A 25,656-nucleotide genomic window follows, 5' to 3' on the forward strand; every position below is an offset into this window, starting at 1 on the left:
CATAGACAGCCAATCACATAATTAGGAGTTGGATTTTGCAATTTGCAGATTGTTGAGTGGCAATTCTATCTCTATTCAATTCATATAACCTGTTCCATTCATTGTCTTTGCCCCATATTCCCTTCACATCCCAGTCTGTTATGGTCAAGACAATCTACATTTCTTTATATTACTTTAACCACAGTGAAAATCAAATTAAGTCATAAAGTATAGTTTGCTATATAAAACGTTTGAAAGTTAGCTAAAGCTATGAATTTTAACATAGCATTAAGAAAAGCTGAGTTTCATTTAAAAATGCCCATCTTCCTAATTTTCTTTCTTTTTATATTTTTGAATTCATCTTTAAGAATGAATTTTATATATCTGTTTTTATATTAAGCCTCCTCAAATCTCTTATTTTTAAATATAAGTGTTAGAGCTTAGCATTAATTTGAATAAGATCCAAGAAAAGATCATTTAGGATAGGTATAGGAACACTATGAAAACATGCCATTATCCTCAAGTGTCAAAAAAGAAAAGCCAGTTACTTTTTCTTCTTCTTAGACAAAGCCACTAGACCGGTAGGTATGAGGCATACAGCAGGCATAATGGGTTGAAACATCTGCAAGGCATCAGATAAAGGGTCTCATGCAGTAATTGTGGAGGGATCATGATGCTGAGCAGATGGCTGTAAATGGCTGAACAGCTGAACAAAAAGCTGCTGATGGGTCAATTAATATGACTGGAAGGAAAGAATACTGTCCCAGTCAGTACTTTTATAACTGACTTAAATGAAGATATAGGAGGCACTCTTTAAATATGAAGTCACATCTCTGTTAGTCTCTCCTCTTGTGGTTTATTCTCTTCATTTACATAGAGAGGGTTTCATCTTGCTCATTTTTGCCAGTCGTCACGCCCAACATGCAGCAATCCTTCTGACTCCTGACATAAAATCCCATCTTCAGTGATTGCATCAGATTTGTCAGTAAAAGTGTTTAAGATAACATGGCTTCTGTCTATTCCTTTGATCATTTATCTCTCTCAAAGAACTTTTATGTCTGTAAGAGGCCCATACTGAATTGCTGTTTATTTACTGATTGATTTTTATTGGGCAGCTCTAAAACATGAGAATATAATGTTCTTGAAAGAAAGATAGGGTTTTATCTTATTTTTCTTTTAAATTCTCCTACTCATTTCCCTGGGCTGAGCCCATGGTCACAAAATATTTTTCAATGAAAAAAGATGCAAAGTTTTTATATTTATTTACATTTATTAATCTATTAATCTTTTGGTTCTTTTATCTAAACTGCCTCCTAATTTTCTTTGTGGCTCTTCAAATGTTGAGGTTCGTTGGTGATTTCAAACATTTGGCTTTACTTCCTCTGTTATCATAGCGATTTGCACATGCCTCGAATATAGTACTCATAACATTGTGTTTGTTATCTGTGAACTCATGGAGCTCACATTTTAGCAAGTCAGACATAGACAATATAAGTCACATATAATGCAATAACATTCTAGAAAATTCATCTCTTCAATGTTTTATGAGCATATAAGTAAAGATTCAGCTGATTTTTCTAGGGTAGTGTCATCGCAGTTCTCATTAAAAAAAAAAAAATACACTGGCACAACTGTGAGTTTTGAAGGATAAACAAAGATTCTGTGGCAAAAATAAGCCTGGTTGGAAAGGGAGGTGGATGCTGAAGAGGAGGAGGACACACAGGTAGAGATAAAATCAAGCAAAAATCCATGAGAATAGACACGAATATGTGAAGATTATTGACTATAATGAACACAAAGAGCTCAGTGGGCTGGAGCATAGGATACCTGGTAAGGATAGTTGAAAAGGAGACCAAAAATAGGCCAGGAAGAACCTAAGGCACCGCCTACCCGTTGCAACATAAGAGGAGCACCGAGACAAAGAAGTATGGCTTGAATCAAAGAACAGATCAAAACTCCAGGAAAAAAATACAACTAAACAATGAAGAGATAGCCAACCTATCAGATGCAGAGTTCAAAACACTGGTAATCAGGATGCTCACAGAAATGGTTGAGTATGGTCACAGAATAGAGGAAAAAGTGAAGGCTGTGCAAAGTGAAATAAAGAAAAATACACAGGGAGCCAAGAGTGAAGGGAAGGAAGCCAGGACTCAAATCAATGGTTTGGAGCAGAAGGAGAAAGTAAACGTTCAACCAGAACAGAATGAAGACACAAGAATTCAAAAAGAATGAGGAGAGGCTTAGGAACCTCTGGGACAACTTTAAACATTCCAACATTCAAATCTTAGGGGTGCCAGAAGGAGAAGAGGAAGAGCGAGAAATTGAAAACTTATTTGAAAAAATAATGAAGGAGAAATTCCCCAATATGGCCAAGGAAATTGACTTTCAGGAAGTCCAGGAAGCTCAGAGTCTCAAAGAAGTTGGACCCAAGGACGACCACACCAAGGCACATCATAATTACATCCCCCAACATTAAAGATAAGGAGAGAATTTTAAAAGCAGCAAGAGAAAAGGATACAGTTACCTGCAAAGGAGTTCCCATAAGACCATCAGCTGATTTCTCAAAAGAGACCTTGCTGACTAGAAGGGGCTGGAAAGAAGTATTCAAAGTCATGAAAAGCAAGGCCTACATCCAAAATTACTCTCCAGCAAAGCTACCATTTAGAATGGAAGGGCAGATAAAAGTGCTTTCCAGATAAGGTAAATTTAAAGGAGTTCATCATCACCAAGCCCTTATTATATGAAATGTTAAAGGGATTTATCTGAGAAAAAGAAGATCAAAACTATGGACAGTAAAATGACAACAAACTCACAACAATCAACAACTAAACCTAAAAAAAATACAAAAACAAACTAAGCAAACAACTAGAATAGGAACAGAGTCACAGAAATGGAGATCACAAGGAGGGTGATCGGCTGGAGGGGAGGGGAGAGAATGGGGAAAAAGGCACAGGGAATAAGAAGCATAAATGGTAGGTGTAAAATAGACAGGAGGCGTTTAAGAACAGTATAGGAAATGGAGAAGGAAAAGAACTTCTATGTACGACCCATGGACATGAACTAAGGGGTGGGGAATGCCGGTGGGAGAGGGGTGCAGGGCAAAGGGGAATAAAGGGGAGGGGGAAAATGGGACAACTGTAATAGCATAATCAATAAACTATGTGTAAAAAAAGGAAAAAATAATAAAAAAGAAAAAAACAGGTGGTGGAATGTCATGCCATTTACAGGGTGTACAGTGGCCCAAGGGGAAAGGAATCACTCTCTTGGCAAATGTGATGGGAAAGGAGCTAGGGTGAATTGTACTTCGATAACAATGGAAAGAAGGAAATAGTTTCAGTCCAACTAAATGTCTGGTTTTGCCTGTTTCCTTTGAAGCTTAATTATAACCATCAGAGGAAGCCTCTTAAATGTTGGCTAACACACTCTACAATATGAGGGAAAAGTTGGCCAAAGTCTTTTAAAATCACAAAGGAGCGCTGTTGTCCAGGTCAGGTGATTTAGTTCAAACAAGTCATTATTTGGGGAAAGCCACTGCGAGAATTTTTATGTCTAAGTTCAACAACATTATTTCTGCCATGCAAATTCTCTCCCAAGCCTATCCACTCTGGTCTGGTCAACCTACCCCACTGCAAAAATAATTGGGAGCGGCTCTCCATTGCCTAACAATGCTTAGCCAATAAAATTAAAGAGCATTAGCTTGGGATTCAAGGTTCTTCCGTGGCCCGGCAGACCTCCTTCTCAATTTCATCTCCCAGTTTCCTTTCCCAATATCCGAAGCTTAACCCACCAGCATCCTGCGTAATCTGCATTTTTCTCTGTGTGTACTTCTGCTCATTAATATTTTCTCTGTCTCAAACACATGTTGCTACCTCTGCCCATGAGAGTCTGACTCAATTTCCTGGCCACGTGAAATAAAGCCTATTCTAAAATACTTTCCACAGTCACCCAAGAAAAAATCAATCAATCTTTCTTTTGACTTAAAATAAAGCAGAACATTTTACCTTTTGTGGCATGTAGCATGTAGTATATTATGAACATACATCTACTCTACCTTATAGAAGTTTTTCATTATTACTTAAAATACAATATAATCTTTGAGTGTAGAGATTTATTTGACATAGACCAGTGTCCTTCATAACTACTAGAAAAAACAGTAAAAGCTAAATAACTCTGTTTGGTGGAAGAATCTATGCTTGTATGCTGCATTTTACAAAAGGTTATTTCATTTTTTTTTTGTTACGTTGCATACAGAGTGCAGCATGCATGATTTTGCTTTGTCGTCTGAGTATATGAAAAACCGAATCCTGTATCTATCAGATAGTACAAACCAATAACTCACATACCTCCATACCCTGATGCAGGTTAATTTGGCGTCATACTTTTTTTTTTCACAAATTGTTTTATGTAGGATGATCCCAGTTGATTAACAAATTATCCCTGTGTATAATGACATACATGGGAAGACATCTATATCTCACTTGTATGAAATCCAGGTGACTGTACCTGATTTACGGGCAGATTTTCTCCAAGCAGCAATGAAGAGGACACGTCTCCTTTCATGTCTGGCTTCAACATGGCTCAGAGTTGCTATTTGCATCAAGGTGGTGGGAACAGGAGAATTACTGTGAAGGGTTCACACTCGATTCTTTACCAACTTGGCTTAAAAGTGAAACACAGCCCAGTCACCATTGCTGAGAGCTCGTCACAGAATCACACTCGTCTCCCTTATTGGGCTTCCACTTTCCAGCGATGAGTCTAAGTTATAGCAGTGGGGGTATGATTTTGGTAGACAATTACCCCTGTGACTACCAGACTACCATGCCCACCCTTTCCCCCGCACCTAGGACACACTTACTCAACTCCTCAGAGACACTCCAAAGTGTCAGCCAGTCATTGCACCAGCCATAAGTTCAGGGTTTCTGCAAACAGCACTGTACGGAGGCCTATACATGATAAGGCAGGCTATCAGCCCTGTCTCCTCCCCCATACTCAGCATGTAGCGGAGCCCCTCGGACAGGTTCACCGCCATCCAAGCTCCTGTTCAGAGACAAAGGGCGATGGGGAACACGTGAGCCTCCCTGCACTGGCTCACGCGTGCTTCCTGGGCCGGTGAAGACGCCTGCTCTGGGAGCAAGGCGCATTCTTCGATAGGACTCCGAGTCTGCTCCTCTGGAACAGTGCCCCTTTGCGTACTTTTCTGTAGTTTCTGGCTCTGTCCTCTGCTAGGATCTTGCTGGCCCTTCTCCCAGCAAAGGCCAGTCTGAGACAGAGCTGGGAAACATGCTTACCTTTAGGGCTGCATACCTTCAAAGCCCATTTCTTTATGGTCAAGTTCAGGGGTTTCCGGTTTACTTAAGGTAAGAGGCTTTTTTTTTTTTTTAATTTATTTACTTTTTAAATACATTTGTCTTTGCCTCCCCCCACCTCTTTCCCTTGCCCCCTCCCTCCTTCCCTCCCTCAGCTCTTCCCCTTTGGTTTTGTCCATGAGTCCTTGCTATATGTTCCTTGACTTTCCCCTTCCCTTCCCTTTCCCTGGCCCCACTTCCCTCTTGTCTCTGTTGATTTCTTTTCCTTTCAGTGTTGCTGGTCATATTTTCCTTGCATCTTTGCATTGTTGGTTAGGTTCTGCTTATAGGTGAGATCATATGGTATTTGTCTTTCGCCCCCTGGCTTATTTCGCTTTTTTTTTTATCAGCTTTTTGTTTTACTGGCAATACAAATTCTCAAAATTTAGAAGGCTCTTGAACTGTTTCCCTTTACCTTTTTTTCCATATCTAGGTAAATCTGTTCAAAGTCTTTTCTAATCTCAATTCTGAGGCCTATGTTATGTCTTGTCTTTCTTTTTTTTAGGTATTTTTTAAAAATTACTTTTTAATTACAATTTACATTCTGTATTATTTTGTTTAGTTTCAGGCACAGCATAGAAATTAGACAGTCGTATATTTTACAACATGTTCCCCCTAATATTTGCAGTACCATCTGGCCCCAGTCATAGTTATTACAATATTACTGACTATATTCCCTACGCTGTACGTCACAGCCTCATGACTACGTTGTAACTATCAATCTGTACTTTTCAACCCTTTCGCCATTTTTACCCAGCCTCCCCTCCTCCCCCGGCCTCCCCCAGTCTGCTCTCTGTATCTGTGAGTCTACTTCAGTTTTGTTTGTTTATTTACTCTTTAGATTCCACATATAAGTGAAACCATATGGCATTTGCCTTTCTCTGACTGACTGACTTCACTGAGCCTCATACCCTGTAGGCTCTCCTGCCTCTGCTGCCACATGTAATGATGGATACTTCGTGGCCATCTGAAAAAAGCTTAGGTGGGAAGGGAACATCTTTCTCTTAACAAACCTGAACGACTTGTTTACCTGGAGGAAATACATATGGCTTTAGTTACAAAAGGGCTTTTTCAATTTAACTTCTGACCTAGTGGTGGTCTAGACACAAACAACTTTTTCACATCCTTTGAAACCCCACGTTTCTGTATTCTCTTTAATCCCTACTCATAAACCGCACATACTGAAGCTCCACACCCAGGACCAGAGACAAACCATCCATCTCCTATTGCCCACTCCCTACGCCCATAGAATCCATAAATATAATACAATGCTTGTTACTTTATACCACTAATTTAAAATTGATTTATAATGCAGCGTTCATAAGAGCAGCCGAATTTGGTGTCTGGAAGTTATGTTTGGCAATAAACTCTATACCAATGACAAGGGCTCTGGGACTCGGTGGTGAGCAGCAGCTAGAAGGGCCTTGAGGAAACGAGGTCCAGAAGCCCGGTGAGCGCCAGGGGACTGTTGGAAAGGCCTGAAGTAAAAACAAGAGAAATGTTACAGAAGCCTGGCGGAAAGCAGACATATCTTGTTTAGTGATGAAAAGTTGAGCGTAACTGAGTTCTGGACTAACACCGAACATAGGAAAAATATCTAATGAACTGATAGATCTTGCTAAGGAGATTTCCAGCTTAAATGTTGAAAATATCAACTGATTTCATCATAAGGTACACAAAAAGAGAGCTGACCTAAAGGAGGAATTAGTTTTCAAGCAGCATCTTGGAAAGGGAAGAGAAAGGGCCTAAAACTTTCTGGATTTGAAACCATAACTGTTTCTCATCCCCAGTGTCTCCCAGTAAAGAAACTCAGGACTAAAGTAAAAGCCTGGTAGCTGCCAGCAAAACATCTCAACGTCAAGATATATCCAAGCAGGGAGCTGTCAGCCTTTTTTAAGCCTCAGGTAGTTTTCAGATGGTCCCCCATAGACCTTGTCAATGACTTTCCAAGGATATTAAGGATAGGCCTCATATACCCTGTGAAACAATAGGGCCTCTAAGTGGCATTGTCACCCTTCAAGGACCAAGGGTGGAGCAGGGCTTCTCCTGAATAGGTTTGAAGTGTGCCTTTTGTTTAGTGAAGTGTAACGCAAAATGATGCATAGAGAACCCAAAACATTTTTGAGCCAATTAAAGAAGAGTAAACTGGAAAGGGCAGATAGTTAAAAAATGAAGAGGCCGCATTTTGTGTCGTTTGATAGAAAACATCTATGGGCGGGAAGAAAGCTACTCAGTTGTGAATACAGGACATTATTTTGTGGCAGTGAGGGAGGGAGGTGACTCAGAGGGAATAACCAAGAGGCCAGAGGACCAAACCAAGACAACAGAGAATCACTCCCAGGCAGGAGTGCGGGGTCTTTATGAAAAGACTGGCAACTTGTGCCTGGTTATTAAAGATTTAGGATGAAGGAAGTGGCCTGATAAAAATCATATTTAGAATTATGATAAAAATCATATTTGAGTATGGGGTTGATGTATGTTGAATGTTGAATGCGTACTGAGAGCAGAAGCAAGAATGATAATTAGGAGATTGTTGTAATAATTCAAGTGAAACAAGGTAGTGGCTTGCAGTGAGGAATTAACAGTGGAGGAGATAAATAGTAGTTAGCTTTGGGGTATATTTTGAAGGTAGAGCCAAAAGAATTTGCTGATGGATCACATGCTGGGTGTGAGAGAAAGAGTGGAGTCAAGAATGATTATTAGCAACTGGAAAAACCGGAGTTGCCATTTTGTGAGTTGAGGAGCAATACAGAAGAATAGACAATTGAGTGGAGAAAGAATGTCAGGGGCTCACCTGAAGACAGAATAAGCTAGCGATCTTGGGTAGGTATTGAAATAAAAACATGGGCTGTTGTATATAATAATCTAGATTTCAGGGAAGAAGGATAGACTGGAGATACAAATCTTGATAGGTCCAAAGGCTGAAACCCTACAGCCCTCCACTGGTCAAGGTCAGCCAATGAATAGGAACTTGCAATGAGACAATGGGGTGTCCAAGAGGAAGTTGTCTTGGACGCCTAATGGGGGAAAAACACATTTTCTGGAGGAAGGAGTGTTTAACTGTACAAAATGCTGTTGGTAGGTAAAACAAAATGAAGACTAAGAATAGACCATTGGCTCTAGAAACACAAAGGCACCTCTGATGTTGATAATAATAATTTTATCGTAGTCATGGATGGAACTTGATTACAGACAACTTAGTGAAAACAGAAGGAAAGAAATTGGAGTCAGTGTGTCTAGCCTACCATTTAGAGGAGTTCCGGTCTAATGGGAAGAAGTTAATGAAGAAAAATCAGTGAAGATCGAGAATCCAGGAAGTATTTATTTTCTCTTTGTTTTATCTTTCTTAATGGAAGGAAAAACAGGAAGTATCTAAGCCATGAGAAAGGTCTAGAACAAAGAGTAAAATTGAGAACTTGGGAGAGTGACAGAATTGTTGAAACAGCATTCTAGAGAAGACAAGAGTGGAGGAGAAAGTATGTACAGGTAGAAACATTGGTCTCTTATTTCTTAATAAAAATTGTATATATTTCAATGTACAACATAATGATTTAATATATACAGGATGGGGCAAAAATAGGTTTATAGTTGTTTGTATGGAAAATAATGCAATAATTAATAAATAATAATTCAAGAATAAGCTGTTTCATGTCCTCACAACTGTAAACCTACTCTACCCCCATAGAGAAATGATTGCTGAAGTCAAGCTAATTCACATAGTTAATTATCACATAGTTAACCCTTTGTGTGTATGTGGTGAGAGCATTTGAAACTTACTCTCTTAGCAAATTTCCATTATTCTTACTCTTGCAATGTCTTTTTCTGGTTTTGTTTTTAGGTTAACATTGACTTCATAGAATAATTTGGAAAATAGTCATTCCTCTTTAATCTTATGGAAGAGTTTGTATAGACTCAATACTGTTTTTTTCCCCCTCAAATATTTCATCGAATTAACCAGTGACACCCCCAGGTGAGTGTATAGAAATATGTTTGTCAGAGGTTTTAAACTGCAAATTCAATTCCTCCAATAGACTAGAACTATTCAGAGTATTTATTTCTTCTTTTGTGTCTTTTAAGAAATTTGTCTATTTCATTTAAGTTGTCTAAACATTTGGCATACATTTTTTTCATAATATTTTTTTGCTGTCTTTGTAATTTCTATTGAATTTCTCGGGCTGTTACCACTATCATTCTTCATATTGGTAACTTACATCTTCTGTCCTTCCCCCCACATCAGTCTGACTAGAAGTTAATCAGTTTTATTAATCTGAAAAACTAACTTCTGGTGTCATTGATTTATCTCTATTGCTTTTCTGTTTCTTATTTCATTATTATTTTCTACTTTGATATTTTTTATTTCTTTTTTATACTTTATTTTATTTTGTTTTTCTAATTTCTCATAGTAGACTTTGCAGTCATTGGTGTGAGGTCTTCCTTCTCTTGATAAAAGAAGAAATTGTTCAGGCTCTACCTTTGGCAGGAACCCAGGATCCCACCCCAGTCTCACACAAGTGTGGAGGTTGAGGTGATCGTGGGAGCTATCATAGGTCTCCCAGGATCAGTTCTACTTCCTCAAAAAAGAAATTTTCTTACGTAAAAGGAGGATGCCAAATGAGATAAGTTTGTGATCCTGGGTGTTTTTTTTTGAATTTTTATTTATATTTTGGGTTTTGTGATGTGGCTTTTGAACAGCTTTTATCTTGGTCCTGAATTGGAGAGATTATCGGCTTGCATAGCATTTACATTTTTAGGTGGAAGACAAACTATGTAGTCACTTAGCAAAGCAGTTACAAACGTGTTAGAAAGAAGTAGTAGACGGTCCTGGGAACGGGTGTAATGACTTCTCCCCTTAGTTGGGAGTTAGCCTGTAAGACTGAACTTTGCCAGAGCTTTACAGAAAAAAAAGACACAATGCTTCCGCTTGACTCAGGAGGCAACCCTGCATCATGGCGCATCCCCTCTCCTACAGATTAGTCATGATGCTAAGGAGTCATAATTCCCCTTGGAGCACTGACGTGGGAAGACGTTGAGTGAACGTGAAGTCACTGAAGCTAAGTAATTATTGCGCACACACAAGTACTAGTGTCCCTTTGACACTACATTCATCTTTTCTTAAGAACAGTTTCCCCCGTGTCCCTTTCTCACAGCCAGAAAATGCTCAGCAACCTGACAAAACTGAGAAAGACCGTCACTACCACAATATCCACAGTCCATTAATATTCCAATATCAGTTTTGTTGAGGTATCATTGATTAACAACATTACATAAGTTTCAGGCACATTATCATTCGTTATCTGTAGGCACTACAGCACGCTTGCCACCAAAAGTCTAGTTTCCATCCATCTCCACAGATCTGACCTTCATTCACCAATTTCACCTTCCCCCCAACCCTTTTTCGCGCTGGCAGCCACCAATCTGTTGTCTGTAGCTATGAGGCTGTGTTTGTTTTGTTTTGTTTGTTCATTTCTTTTTTTTATATTCCACATATGAGTGAAATTATACAGTTTTTATGCTTTTTCATCTGACTTATTTCACTTAGCATAATACTCTCCAGGTCTTTCCACGTTGTCGCAAATGGCTGTAGGTCATCTTTTTTTATGGTGAGTAGTATTCCATATATACCATCTTCTTTATCTATTCATCCATCAATGGACACTTACATCATTTCCATATCTTGGCTGTTGTAAATAATAATGCAATGCATATATGATTATATACATTTTTTGAATTAGCGTTTTCATATTCTTTGGATAAATACTCAGAAAAGGACTTGCTAGATCAAGAAACCTTCATGCTGTTTTCAATGGCTTTACATTATTACTTTTAGTCATACAGGTATTTTAGCAAAAAGAGAAGTTAGCAAGAATCCTTTGATCCTGTTAATGGATACACATTGTATTTAATAATCTCAGTAGTTTTGAGACAAGATAGTAAGAAGCTAAAAAGATTGCTGGGCAAGTGGAATGGGGAAACTGAGACAAGAAAATTAAACAAGGTGAAACCGTTTGAGCAATTAAGAGCTAGGTGGTGAATCTCCTTGAACCAGAGAATGCAAAGCCTCCCTGGAATGCTCATGCAATGGACAGACAAGGAGAGAGAAAAAGAGATAAACCTGGTGAGAAGCTCCTGGGCTCCCTTTCCAGCCCCCCATCCCCTTATTCCCAAGAGATACAACGCTGTCTGCCTCTCCCTGTAGGAATTTCCGCCTCCCTGATCCCCACACGTCCCCTATATATAGACCTGCTTCTGGAAGCTCAAGGTATGGTGGGTGTTAGGGTTTTGACCCGCCACCTTCTCAGACTGCTGGCCTCTGCTATTAATAAAAGCAGGATTAAAATATGATCCCTGTCTCAGCTTTTTGGCTGAGTGGTGACAGGCTGCAGGAGCCCAGGACTCGGTTGCCTTCCGGTTTCAGTGTCTAAGATCTAGCGTGGCTCAAGCGAAATCTCTCTTCTCTAAGTAATGAAGAATCATAAATCATTAAGTTTGCAGAGGTCTGATTTCAAAACCCCAATAATAAATAGGGGATGTCAAATAGATCACAAAAATGCAGAAAATTTTGACTTTATAAGCACCCTATACCTTTTCAATCAAAGCCAAATACTTGTTTCCCCAATTTTACAATCACTCCTTAATAATAATTATTCCTAATTTTGTCACTTCCTGAATCCTGCTGGAAAGGGCCAGCTCTACTTATAAGTAGAGCAGAGGAAAGCCTAAATGTTCAAATAACAAAGTCAAAATTATACGTGTTACATATTTGAAAGGTCAAAGGACCAGAAAAGATTGTGGTAACCTGAGGACATGCTCTCTTCCTGCTTATTCTGTTAGGCTGGTGCCTTCATGACAAGAGGAGATGAGACACAGAAGCAATCTAAAAAGATTCCACCGTATATTATTTTATTTACAAAATTAGTTTATGAAAAATGTTTAGAGCCCAACTTCCTGTTGGCCTTTATGACTTTAGTGGCATGATAGATCTGAGGTAGCTAATTCTTTTCACTGATTTGTTGAACAAACACCTACAACGTGCCAGACCTTAGCATAGGATTAGGGGGATGTAACACTAAACAATGATATGTGGAAGGAGGTCTCTGCTCTCCTGGAGCTCCTGGCCAAGTTATAAAAAAAAGAAATTAACAAAGTTATCTTTGGGATGTGTGTTCAGTTGCCTGAAGGATGAGTAGTAGTTAACACTACGAAAAGTATACTAAGCAGGGTTAGACTGAGTTTGGAAGTCAGGAAGAGACCTCGTGAACGAGAGGAAGCCTGAGAGAAGCTGGCTCCACCCTGCCTCCCTCTTCCCCGCCCCCTCCCGCCACCCCAGGTACAAGCAGAAATAGTGTAACCTACTATTTCCTTTCCCAGGCCCAGCTGCCACCCTATACTTTTGTCTTCTGGGAACTGGGCTGTGAGTCACGCATTTCTGCTTCCCCTGGGTATTACCCAAGGTCCTACATCAGCCCTAGCTTGGCAGCAAGCCCAGGGGAAGCCTTCTCCCACCCAGCCATTCCTGGGAGCTCACCTCTTGAGAGCTGTTGGGATGGGAAGGAGGCGGAATCAGACAGAACCTGCCCTCTTTGGGTCGCCCATCAGACTCTGCTCTGGGCTCTGTTGTCCTAAGTTTTATTACGAGTGACATGCTGTCTGCTTATAGAAGACAAATGTAATTTCTAAGGGCTGAAAAAGATTTTAGATATCACGCAAAGCTTGTACCTGCCTGAGATCTCCCTGCAGCGTCCACAAGAGCAGTCATTAAAACTTTGCTTGAACCTTGTTAGGACAGAGACTTGACTCCTTTGCAAGGAAGCTCATTCTCTCGTTAGACTACACAGTTAGACAAAGTCTCCATCATCTTAGGTGACACGTCCCAGATGCTTCTCAGTTACCCTAATTCTCCCCCCTGGCGCCACACATTCACACTGCATCTCTCTGTCCCTTGATAGGATTTCTCCCTCTTTCCCTCCCTTCTTCCCTCCCTCCCTCGTGCCTTCCCCCTCTCTCTAATATGATTTTGAGAAGCGTGAATAAATCTTGCATTGTTCTGCTTGGGACAAAACGCATCCCCTTGTTCAGTGTGTCCGCACTGTATACACTCCCAGCCCATCAGTCACTTAGCAGCCATCTTCCTTATCAGGCGGACTGTCCCCTTAGCACACTACTTGTGTTCAAGCAAGCTTTATTTTACTTAATAATGGCCCTGATGCTCAAGAGTAGTAATGCCAAAAAGGCATAAAGTGCTTCCTTTAAGTGTGCATGTATAGGAAAACATATAGCACATGTATAGGGTCTAATATGATCTATGGTTTCAGGTATCCACTGGCGAGGGGGTCTTAGAATGTATCTCCCACAGGTAAGGGAGGACTACTGTACATAAGATACATTGTCACTCATGCTATTTAGAAAGGCGAGGAGAGAGCCTAATTCTTCAAGCAAAGGCGATATTCTTTCTAGCAGAGTTCTCCTTATTTAATCCTACAGCTTCACACCACAGCAAAAGGGATAGGAAAACAAAACACGCCCTTAATTTATAGTTCAAATGGGAAGACAAGGTTCCATATGATAGTATACAGATATTTAAGAAACATTCACTCCCTTTTAGATCAAAGAGAGGTATGGATAGAGCTGCACACTTCAAAGCTGAACTTACAGTAGGAGAAAGGTAGGCTGGCCTCTAACGGTAATACAGCCAAAGAAGAATTTAAGAGGACAACATGTCATACAAAAGGAACATGACAAACACTGTCTGAAAGTGAATACAATTCAAGGAACCAAGTTGTATCTCCTTAGTGCTTCACCCTAGTATAAGAACAAGATTAATTATAACTTAAGATTTTAAAAAAAGGATAATTTCCAAACAGCTGAAATACAAAGGAAAATGATGATAATGCATATATTTAGTAGCTATGTTGATACCCTCATTCTACATTTTGCACATTATTCTATTGCATTGTTTGTGTGTTTCTTAGCTGTCTGTAGGAGTTCTTCATATGTTTCTGATATAAGTCACTTGTTGGATATCTGTATTGGAAACATTTTCTCCTAGTTGGTGGCTTGCCTTTTACTCTACTAATGATGTATTTTGATCAACTGAAGTTCTTAATTTAATATTAAATGGTTTACCAGATTTTTATTGATCCTAAGTGATTTTATTTTTGCCATTTTAAACAATGTTTTTTCATACTTGAAGTTCATGAAGGTATATTTCCTTCCAAAAGACTTTTTGAATCGACTATTTGAATATCAGAGAAATTGAAATTGTGTTAGGATTAATTTACTCTCCTGTGTAAATGCCATAGATTCAGCAAAGTTTAATGAAGGGAACATCTTTTCATAATTTATTACCATGTCTTTTGTTATACATCAACTGACCATGTATGTGTGGGTCTGTTTCTTAACTGTTAAATGCCATTCCACTGGTCTACTTATCTTTGCACCAATATTTTTTTTTATTGTTATTGTTTAAGAATGAGTCTTGTTACCTGGTAGTATAAGTCCTCCACCTATGTTCTTCCTCAAGATTATCTCGTCTGTTCTTATCCCTATTAGAGTTCCATACAAATTTGAAAGTTATATTGTTAGTTTCTCTAAAAGCTATTAGTTATCTGAGTGTGATTTTACTGAATATATAAAACAATTTAGAGTATATGTACCTCTTTGCAATATTGAATTTTTAAATTAATGCATGGGTACACATTTCCATGTTTTAGGATTTTTTAAAAATCCTGATTAATATTTTGTAACATTCAAGGTAGAGATTATACATACTTTTTGTTAGAATTGATTTTCTATATATATTTTATATTTTGATGTCTGGGAAATAAAAATTTTTAAATGAGTTTGATTTTAATTTATTTATTGCACACATTCAGAATATAATTTCTTCTTAATTTGCATATTGACCTTATATTCCATAAGCTCTCATTTCAAATGTAGCATATACAGTATAATCCTGTTTTTATGATATCATTTCTATTGCATTTTTAATCTATGTACTTACTATTGAGAGAGATGGAGAGGAAGTGAAATTGTTCAGGATAGATTTTCATCTAAATTTAATGACAATATGTCTTGGTTTTAATGTTTTGTATAATTTTATTTTTAATTAAAATTTTTTCTGTTTTTTAAAATTATTCTTAAAGAGTATATATTACTTTTTCAAAGTAAAATAATATTAAAATACAAATTAAATTTAAAAAATGAACCACAGTGTAGTTTTGTCTGATTATATGCATGTTATTTCAATGAATCTTTTTGGCTGCCTATATCGAATTTTTATTTGGAAAATTTATGATAAACAATTTACTCAGTCTGTCTCTTTGAATTGATTAACTTTCTTTGGGTGGAAAACACCTAAAAAAATAAAAAGGAAAACAAAAGAACTTCATAGAATTATAACAGTAATGCTTTGCCCATTAGCCAGAGGGAAACATTTCACAACTCTCATTCAATGTGAAACCTAGACAAGAGCTCATTGTGGAGGATATTAGGAGATTCTACCTCTCTGAGAAGAAGAAAAATAAAACCAGGAAGTGCTGAAATCTCTCTCCATCTCAGAATCTTCCCCTTTTGGTTTCAGAAGTGGGAATTCATAGTAGGCAACAAAAGAGGGCCCTCTGGCTTCTATTTAAGGTTTTGCCCCCTTTGTTACTCACCTGGGCATTCCTATTTGAACTTTTTTGGAGCCTCACTTCTTTAAAATCATGTATGTGCAATTCTCATCATCATTTTAAGTGATGAGAAATCAGGATTACATTGTTGGTATAGGGGAAATAGGTCCTAGGTCTGGTTCAAGATTTTGGTTTAAACAGCTGTGCTTTGCTGCCATCTTGTGGGCAAATGGGGTTTGTTACAAGTTCTATAAGAGTTCACCACGGTTGAAGTTGGGCTTTTGGGAGCACCTAGAGCAAATGAAATAAAATGTCTTATAAATCATACTAAGATGTTTGCATTATAACTCACAAAGGATAGCACTAATGGATTTTTTAAACAGATCATATTTTAATGATACTATAATAAGGATAAGATTATGGTTGGAGGAATAAAATGGAGGCTGACTACTTGAGCAGAATACTCACCCATTAAAACATGATAAAGACTCGGATTAAATACATGTTAATGAGTTAATTTATATTTAAGATAAAATAAGAACTTTGGTAGGTTGATTTTAATGATTCTGTGAACCAATGAAATTAAGGTGTCTCACATCTGATACTATAAGGTGGGCACAGTCTTATCACGGGGACACATGTGTTACACATATACAGGCAATAGCGTAATTAAAGATGTGAGCAGGATTCTCAAACAGAGAAAGTAGGATGGGGAAAGAGATGGTAAAAATTTAAAAAAAAAGGTGACTAATCAATAATTAAGGAATAAGAAATAAGGGGAAGCAGACAGGGGAATCTGAAACTCAAAACACCTTCCAAAGAGGTGGGGGGCAGGGAGAGAGAGAGAGAGAAAGAGAGAAAGAGAAAGAGAGCGCGAGGGAGAGCGCGCACCTGTGGCGGACAGACCCTGACGCCCAGGAGGAAGCTCCCCTGACGACGGCTGTGGTCAGACACGTGCAGGAACCATCAGCTTTTAGGGGGTCGCCCTGGAAGGAGGGAAGTCTTGCATGCACCTACATAGGCTGACCTCCATTCTCTTACCAAATGTATACTATCAAATGACAGAAAAAAATATTAGTATGAAAGTCCTTCTTATTATTGTGGATAGCAAATTTAAGTAAATATTATCTACTGGAAAAAAAATAAAATGTATTATTCCAGAGCACAAGTCTGTCATCTGGAATCTTTAGGAAGTTAGAAGAGTAACATTGTAATCTAGCCTAGACTTCAGCAGGCGTGAGAGGAAAACACGGCTGCGGGGGTATCTACGGGCGATTGGTTCCAGGACCCGCTTCGGATACCAAAACCCACGGATGCTCAAGTCCCCTGTGTGAAGTGGCTTGCATTTGTGTTTAATCTCCGCACATCATCCCGTGTGCTTTAAATCATTCCTAAATTACTTGTAACATCGAACACAAGGTAAATACCATGTCAATGGTTGTTATACTGTATTACTTAGGGAATCATGACAAGAAAAAAACGTCTGTACACGTTCGGTGCAGAGGCAACCATCGTAGGCCCAATTACATATTATACACATCAGCAACAATATAACATTTTTTTCAAATATGTCTGATGTGCAGTTGATGGAATCCTGAATAGTGATTCAACTACTGCTGGGGATCCCTGGGGATAGAGAAGGCCAACTGTACAATGACAGGATAAACATAAAGTTGACTTTTACGTTCAGATAATATGGAGTAAGAGAAACCAGATATGCCTCCTACCTGAAAAGACAACAAAAAATCAGATAAAAACATATGAGACCCTGGCACTAGGTATCTGGCAACGGAAGACCAATGAATAATTAGAGATAAATATGGTGAGACCTATGATTGGCCTTGGTGCCTGCATTGTGAGAGATTTCAGAAATAGGAAAGAGGAATTCAGATGGAGCAAGTGGGCTCCCTGAATCGAAGAGACAGTGCTCAGAGGAGAGAGATCCAAGTGTCTCTAGTTTGTAGGACCGCAGCACTGGAGAGAGCTGGACAGGAAGCTCAGCAGCTTACAGATCAGTGCCTGTGCATGAGGAAGCTACCCAAAGACAGGAAAGAACCGCAGGAGGGGGTAAGACACAACAGAGCCCTGATCTCATGTAAGGCCAGTCTCCTATCAGCCAGTCTAGAAAACACTATAATTCACGGAGTGCTGAGTGAGGTACTCAGAGGGTCTTGCCTCGGTCATGAGGAACAATTGGCCCACCTGGTGAACACTGTGCTGGTCTGACCTGACAACTCTTAAAAACAATCCTCCAGAGGATCCGACGATTTCCATGTGTCTCAGAACAAAGCTCGAGAACTTCTAGAAATACAAAAATATTGGAACCAAACAAGACCAAATTCATACTGTCTGGTATCCTAATATATAATCCATAATGAGAAGAAAATCAAACAACCCCAACCAACCTAGAATGGACAGGTATTAGAATTAGCCGAAAAAGTCATAAAATAATTATTAAAACTATGTTCCAGTTGCAACTTTTTTTAAAAGTTAGAAATATGGAAGATATAAATCAAACTTGTAGAGGTGAAATTAAAAGGTTTGAAATGAAAAAAATAAATCTACTGAATGGCATTGATGGCAGATTAATGATTGCAGAAGAAAGGATTTGTGGGACCAGGAAGTCCAAGCAATCATGTTGGACAACAGTCCTCTCTGGCGTTGTTGGGGTTCCTGTCGGGCCAGGATTTGGAGAAAGGACTCGCTGTAAATAGAGAGAATATTTAATTTTCTGCAGAGCTTTTTGCTTTTCATATGTTAAAAATGATAGACTAACAGATGTTTAATTTTCAGTGGAACCATGTGTCCACTATGTTATCAGCATGGTAATGAAGGTCAAAGAGCTAAGAGGACACCTAAACTCTCCACCCATAGGCTTGCTGGACATTGAGAAGCAGGAGTGGCTGTTCCCCAAGCCAGCAGGCAGCCAGCTGCTGAGGGGAAGAGAGCATGTTAGTGTGTATTGGTCGTCTCTCCATATTAGAAAACACACACACACACACACATATACATATAACCCAAACAAAAACATGTCCCTGTGTTTCAGAGGTTAAAATTTTCAGAAGAAAATTTTCTGAAGAAAGTTTTCAGAAGAATTTAAGAAAAAGACCAAGACCCAAAGGAACAGTCATGGATACCATCGCTACAGGCCTCCCGCTATGAAGAAGCGTAGAGCAGGGCAGGTGTTGGGCTCTGCTGACCTAAGCCAGACATGTGTAAGCACCTGTCTCAGGGCCGAGTCTGAAACAGAGGTTGTTCAATGAGGAGGATGCAGAACGTGGGCAAAACCTTGGCCAGGAACTGCACCATGCTCCAGAATTCCTACTACTTGGTCTTTTAAATGGCAAAGGAATATGGAAGAAAATTCTGTCATGTTTCTTGGAAGACTACCTGGAGCCTTTACAGAGAAGACCCTGCAGTTCTCAGTACCAGAGAGCTGATTAATCCCACTGTTTGTCTTGGACCCTGGGCTCAAATGCTTAATTTGTTCTGTTCCTGAGGCTTGAGACACAGATATAAAACCCAAGTGAAGTCAGACTTTCAGAAAAGTTTATTTTTGAGGGAGCACATGCAAGGCAGTGAGGGAAGAGGCCCAAAGAAAGAAGCTTTAGTTATTTGATACAAGCTCAAGAGGAACAGCTCTCTGTCACTAAGAACACATGCAAGGAGAAAAGGAGGACAGTCCAGGTACAAGAGGAGGAGGTCTCTTCTTTCTCATCCGTGTCTGCTTGGCTAGCATGGTCCATCATATTGAAACCTAACTCTCCCATTAGTTTTCCTACAGAAAGAGTAAGAATAAATATTTCATTAAACAGTAGAATAACAGACCTACACATATTCTTGAGAATTATCTATTGTCCTTATTTTATACTTGAGGAAACTTAGAGCCAGAACAAATGGGGGAATGGACTAAAGATAAAAGCCAGGTTAGTGGATTCCCTACCTAGTTTTCCTTTCACGATCCTAAGGCATTACCGAAGATATTATGACCTATGCTACCATCTCTCTGAAAGCAGGCTCCAGAGTCACTCCTGAGTTTGTGATATAGGAGCTATGTTAATCCCCTTCTAATCTGTCGGTACTCTCACACTTCGGCTGAATTACTTATTCGTGGGGACAACCTGAGGTTTACACACTCCTGTCATTTTTCTGTGCACAAAATCACAAAATAATTGTTGGGCGAAGGGCTCCGGTCTGATGCCACGGGGATAATTTCTCTCCCTGTGAACTGTACTGGCTTCTACAGAGATCACACTTGACGCCATGGTTCCCTGTGATCTGCGTATCTGACCGCTGAGCACCACGTCAAAGAAAGCTCCGTTTCAAGCTCATTCTGCCGCCAGAGAGGTTGAATAGAGCTGAGTCCAAAACCACAATTTGTCTTAAAAACCAAAGAATTTCAGGACTGGAGGGATAATGGAAACTTCAGGTGAAAATCCATCAACTGGCACCGGGGAATGGGAGGGCTCGGAGGGAAGGAAGGCTTTGAAGAGCACCACTGAGCACAATGAGTCTGCTTTGTACCCCAGTGGACTTGATATGACCACAGGCTCTTCTCAGTGGGGGCTGATTGTTATCTGTGCAAACTGGAGCCAATTCCTGGCCTCGGGGCTGATGTACTTGGTAGAAGAGGTGGAGTAGTTTCTACGGGCTGAGCTTTTCTGTTGTTCTCTTCCCCCCTCCCCCATCCCAATAGTACTCACAAGCTCTCAATGCACAAGATGCAGGGGTTGTCATAAGTTACCATGTCAGTGCCACAGATCGGTTGATATATACCAATGCAGGGGTTCATCGTTCCTCTGAACCAGTTGAAACCGTTTTTCTTATATGGACATTTCACCTGAAATTCAGTTGGAAAGAATGGTATGACTAGAGTCATGCTCATGGACAGGTAATTCCTCTCTGGACTGTATTAGTCTGGACTAAAGGCAGCCAGGACCCTACCCAAGTCTCCCAGAAGCTCTCAGGTCTCCCCCTCCACAAAGCAACAGAACCAGAACCTATGTATAGCCCCTCCAATAGCATTAGGGTACCTCCTGGCAGCGAGAGAGAACAGAGGCCTGCTCTGCTACAGAGGGAAAAGGAAGAGCGGATAAATAAAATGTATCTGGGACATTCAGCTTCTCTCTCAATATCCTTTGTTCCCAGATGACGAGATTTGGGAATATATTCCTAGAGATGTTCTATGCCAACTCAGCTAAGGGAACTGAAGCCCATCATTGGAAAAGAGGCTCCCCTGAAATCTATATGCCTTGACTTTAAAGAGTTATCACACTTTTTATTCACTCTCAAAACCCCCAAGCCAATTCTTAAAGTTGTGAAATGTGGGGATCGTTGAGAATAACTCCCTGGTTTTGTAGGGAAAACTGAAAACAAGGGAAGGGACACGTGTCATCAGGGATCAGGACCCCTGTCTACTTGCAAGGCTGGAGTCAGTGGTGGCCTGAAGCAGTGACCCTGGGACAATGGCTTGAGGCCGGTGGTCTCGGGCTCTACGAAAGCCATGCGATAGATGAAGTGCCTCTGGTACAAGGCGGGAGGGAATTCTGGCTTAGCATTTAGAGAAAGAGAAATCATATTGGAGCTGAGAAACTCTTCTTCCTTCTTCCCTTATCTATCCGCTGCCGCCACGCCAGCCGGGCCACGCCATCTGCCTCCTGTATCTGTCCCCCAGCTAATTCCTCCACTTCCTCTTTTCTGCTCTCTTCTAGTTTCCATAATTTAAACGTCAATGGAATCATCCTATTCTGTTGATTATGATCCTTTAATTGCACTTCATTTCACATTTTTAAAAACTGTTCTTAGTACGGGATGGAAGACCCCATGTGACATGGACTCCCCCACCCATTCCCACCCTGCCTTACACTGCCTTGCTCTTTGCCTTTTGAGTTTTTATTCCCCCCAAATGCTCCATGTTTCCTCCATCTAGAGGCTTATGGTTTGTCCTGACCACAACCTATGAAACCTATTTTTTTTTCTCTGAACCTAAACTCATTCTACCCTCGGAACTCAGGTTCTAACCTACTATCTTAGAGATATTTCTTAAAACACAGTCCCAACCCTTCATCCTTTCTTTTTGTATCTCTAATCAGTGTGTCCTTCCTAAAGTGAAGGAGTTTTTGCAGCTTAATCTACAAATCTATAAGAAAAAAAATAATCTCTCATCACCCTTTGTCCTCACTTATCAAACGCTTGTTGGTTTCACAATATATTTAATCCTCAGAGGGGCTTGCAAACAGAGTTTGAGGCTCTGTTCAGGGAGTTTCTATTCCTTCACATTTTCCTTAGCCCACAGCTTAGATATTCCCTATTCACAACTCACAAAGGTGCTCTTGCGCGTCTCAGCGTTCGGGAAAACTCCTTCCCCAAACCGTGAGCTCCTGGAGAGCAAACACTGCGCTCTGCCCTTGTCTGTGGGCTCTTAAGACTCTGCCCGCCTCCGGCGGTCATTGGTGCTCAGAAACAGTTTCCAGGTGCCGTGGAGGCATCTTGGTGTGTGTCTGCGAGCACATCTCAGCCGGGGCCCCCGTTGGGATCCCTCTCCTCTGGGCTCCTATTCCTGCAGGGTTCCTGTCACATTCCTACGCACGGCCCTCGAAGAGCATTGCAGATGGTCTGGCTGGAGTAAGGCTCTAAAATAGCACTTCCAGAGGAAACTCAGATTAGGACCTCGGTCCTGGCAAACCTCGTAGAACATTACCTTAAATTTTCCATATGGTGGCCACCATTGTTGAGGCCCTGAAACTAAAACAGAACTGAAGATAGTTACAGGAGCTAACGTCTGATAAATCATCGCATATTCTTTTGGCTGAGTAAGAATTCTTAATCTGGAATAGAAAAATTCTAAACTATTACCAAGGAGACATGCAATCATTTGAAACATTGTTTCATTGTTGTTGTTGTTGTTTTTTCCAACATGCTGAACAACCCTTCTTCTCCTGACGGATAATCTGCAGAGGACTGTGGCGATCTATCTGTGCTCACACGAACTGCCAATCCAGTATACCAACTACTTTCTGAAGAACAGTAATTAGCCTGGGCTTCAGTGGACTCGGAATTGGCAGTCCATACGTGAAAGAAATGAAGAAAGGCTAGAACTTTAAAGAGACCTTTTAGCCCAATCCCCCTAATTCCCAGAGAGGGGAAAGACCCTTGCTTATGAAATGCCCAGAAATTCATGGCAGATATGTGAAAAACCAAAGAGGACACAAAAGATAATGACCCCTTCAAATATATGGCAAAGTGTTGCCCAAAGTTCTGAGTCTCTGAGAGGCACTACGGTGCAGGCGGGTTGCTGATCACTTTCACGTGTCTCTTCACTGAATCACCTAAGCCGCCTGTTCCCCGTGAGTTAAGTCCATAGTCCATAATCTGCATTAATAGAGGGAAAAACCAAAGCCCCTGCCCATTGGCCCAGAGCTTTTTTTTTTTTTTACCACACTCCATTACCTTTCTCTCTAGACACAGATGCACATTGTAGACACAGTAAAATAGCCCCCTTAAATAAATAAATACAAATATCGAGGCGTTCTATGTCAGGTCACAATGTCAGAGCCCACAGGTCCACTTTACACGCCTGCCAGAACCAGCCGAGTCACTCACCAGAGTACGACACCCAGTGGATCAGGAGGAAGAACAAAAATGAGCGGTGTACCAGGAGGGATGTGGCCATGGGTCCGCCTGGTGTGTTCTTACAACGACGCTCCGAGGTGTCGTCTCAGGACATTGCCCTCTAGTACAGTCACCAAAGCAGAGATCATTAGCCGATGAAAACCACCTCTGAGGTGAAGCTCCCTCTCTAGTCTGCCCACTGGGAATTCTGCATGCCGCACTGGGAACGACTCATTCCCCCCTCCCCCCAGAACAAATGCCCGGGAAAAGTTAAACCTTGGTCAGTCATACATCAAAGCAGAGACCTCAGTGACAGACCTGTGACTACCCAGAAGACAGAAGTAAATCAGCGGTCACTCTTTGGGCAGAGTTGTATTCTTTTAGTATGGAGGTATTTTAGATTGCTGTCGTGAAAAGGCAACTCCTTACCCGAAGACTCACCGATTTTTTCTTTTTTTCTTTAAGAAGCTACAGAGAAAATGATGAGGCTACTAGAGGCTTCTAGACAGACAACAAGGGCTTCTCAACTGAGGACGCAAGTCTGTACTTGTTCATGGAACAGCGACTATCTCTTTGGATTAGGACAAAGATTTCTAATAATATTCCAGGCATGCTTGGCTATGCTGAGGATCTTCTGACTAGGAATGCCGGACTCTCTTGGGGCATTCCCGGAAAAACCATCTCAGGAGGGCCCCAAAGCTATTTTCCCCCAGGCACAGAAAGGGAGAGAGACGTCAGCAAGCAGATCCTCTGGTGGGATCGCTTTTCCTGTCGCAGCCTTTGCAACCCTAGAGAACGGTGTCTGCAGGTTCCCGAGCTTGATCTAGGACCACATCGAACTCTCCTGTCTCCCTCATCCTGCAGAAGTGGCCTGGTCCTCCCTGTGTCCTTTAGGCCTTTACCCCTGCTCTGTGGCATCTGGCGACAGAGAATTTACATCAACGCTTTGCTACTATGCCGCAATGTCTCCTTCGTATTCCACTCCCCAGGATGGACGGAGGCCCCCGGCACAACCTCCAGAGCTGCCTACCCTGCCTGCTCCTGAGACAATGTAGGACCCCACGTTTTTGTTGGGCCCCACCCCCGCATCTCTTCCTGGCACCTTCCCTGGATCCCTCCAGGAGTGGAGCAGCCACAGTGGGAGATCCGACTGCACTGACACACAGTGCCAGGCCCCCACCACCCCCGCTCACGTATGCCCCAGGTGACGCACCTCAGAAAGAAAGGGAAGAGAGATGTGGCATGCGTTTGTGGCTTTTGTGGCTGGTGAATCGCATTTAAGGAGCACATGTTAGCGACTTGGGAGGGGACAGAGTAGCTGCGTGGGAGGAAGGCACTGAGGCATTACGTGCTGGACTGAGCAGACCCTGGGAGGCCCGACACTCAGATCCCATGCACAGCAACCTCAGCAGGAGGCCGTGGGGAAGAAAGCACAGAGCTGCCCGGACGTCTCGGGGGTGCACAGGGTGGCCTGTGGCGGGCATTCTGAAGAGGCAACAGCATGAGGAAACATACCACAGCAGGCAAGAGCATAGCTGAAAAAGCATAGTATGTTCCTCAATGGTAATTAGTCAGCCAGAATGCAGAATGTGGGAACAACCGAGAAAGAGAGGAGGTCGCAGTGATGGGTGAGGTGATGAATGCCACTGGCAGTGGGTCCAGCTTCGTCCCTGTATCCGCCCAGAGCCTTGGCAGCTGTGCACCAGGGACAAGGTGTTGTCATAGCTGAGTTCCCTCCTGTTGCTTGCACTTCCTGCCTCTATCTTTCTGTCTGTAAAGCACAGTTGTTCTTACACCGAGGAAATACATGTTTGCTTTAGAAAATAGAAAAACAAACGCAATATGAAGATGTGAAATCTCAAAACCCAGAGACAACTGTTAAACATATATTGAATTATATAATTCCAGTTTAAAAGAAATGTATATCTATGCACATTCATGAACACGCATACATGTTGTTATTGTCCTACTCAATCACATTTTTGTAGTACATTGTTTTCTGTTTTTTACACTTAGAAATGTAATGTAACATTCTCTTGATTTTTAAATGTAGTCATATCAAACATGAATTTAGATGCCTCATGTCATGTTTCATCACATGTATGGATTAT

At 40.9% G+C, this 25,656-nt stretch overlaps 1 protein-coding gene across 1 annotated transcript; it reads right to left on the reverse strand.

Annotated features, from left to right (window-relative positions):
- Positions 1 to 19,666: 19,666 nt before the first annotated feature.
- On the reverse strand, positions 19,667 to 22,727 carry SPINK14 (serine peptidase inhibitor Kazal type 14 (putative)). Its single transcript, XM_054568600.1, has 3 exons — positions 22,635 to 22,727; positions 20,638 to 20,774; positions 19,667 to 19,712 (listed from the first exon to the last, which is right to left on the reverse strand). Exons 1-3 carry the CDS (start codon positions 22,725 to 22,727, stop codon positions 19,667 to 19,669), a joined length of 276 nt encoding a protein of 91 aa, XP_054424575.1.
- Between the last annotated feature and the right edge of the window lie 2,929 nt (positions 22,728 to 25,656).

This window comes from Pteronotus mesoamericanus, unplaced genomic scaffold (genome assembly GCF_021234165.1).
Source record: "Pteronotus mesoamericanus isolate MK-2021 breed Mesoamerican mustached bat unplaced genomic scaffold, CSHL_Meso_final contig_2, whole genome shotgun sequence".
NCBI lineage: Eukaryota > Metazoa > Chordata > Mammalia > Chiroptera > Mormoopidae > Pteronotus > Pteronotus mesoamericanus.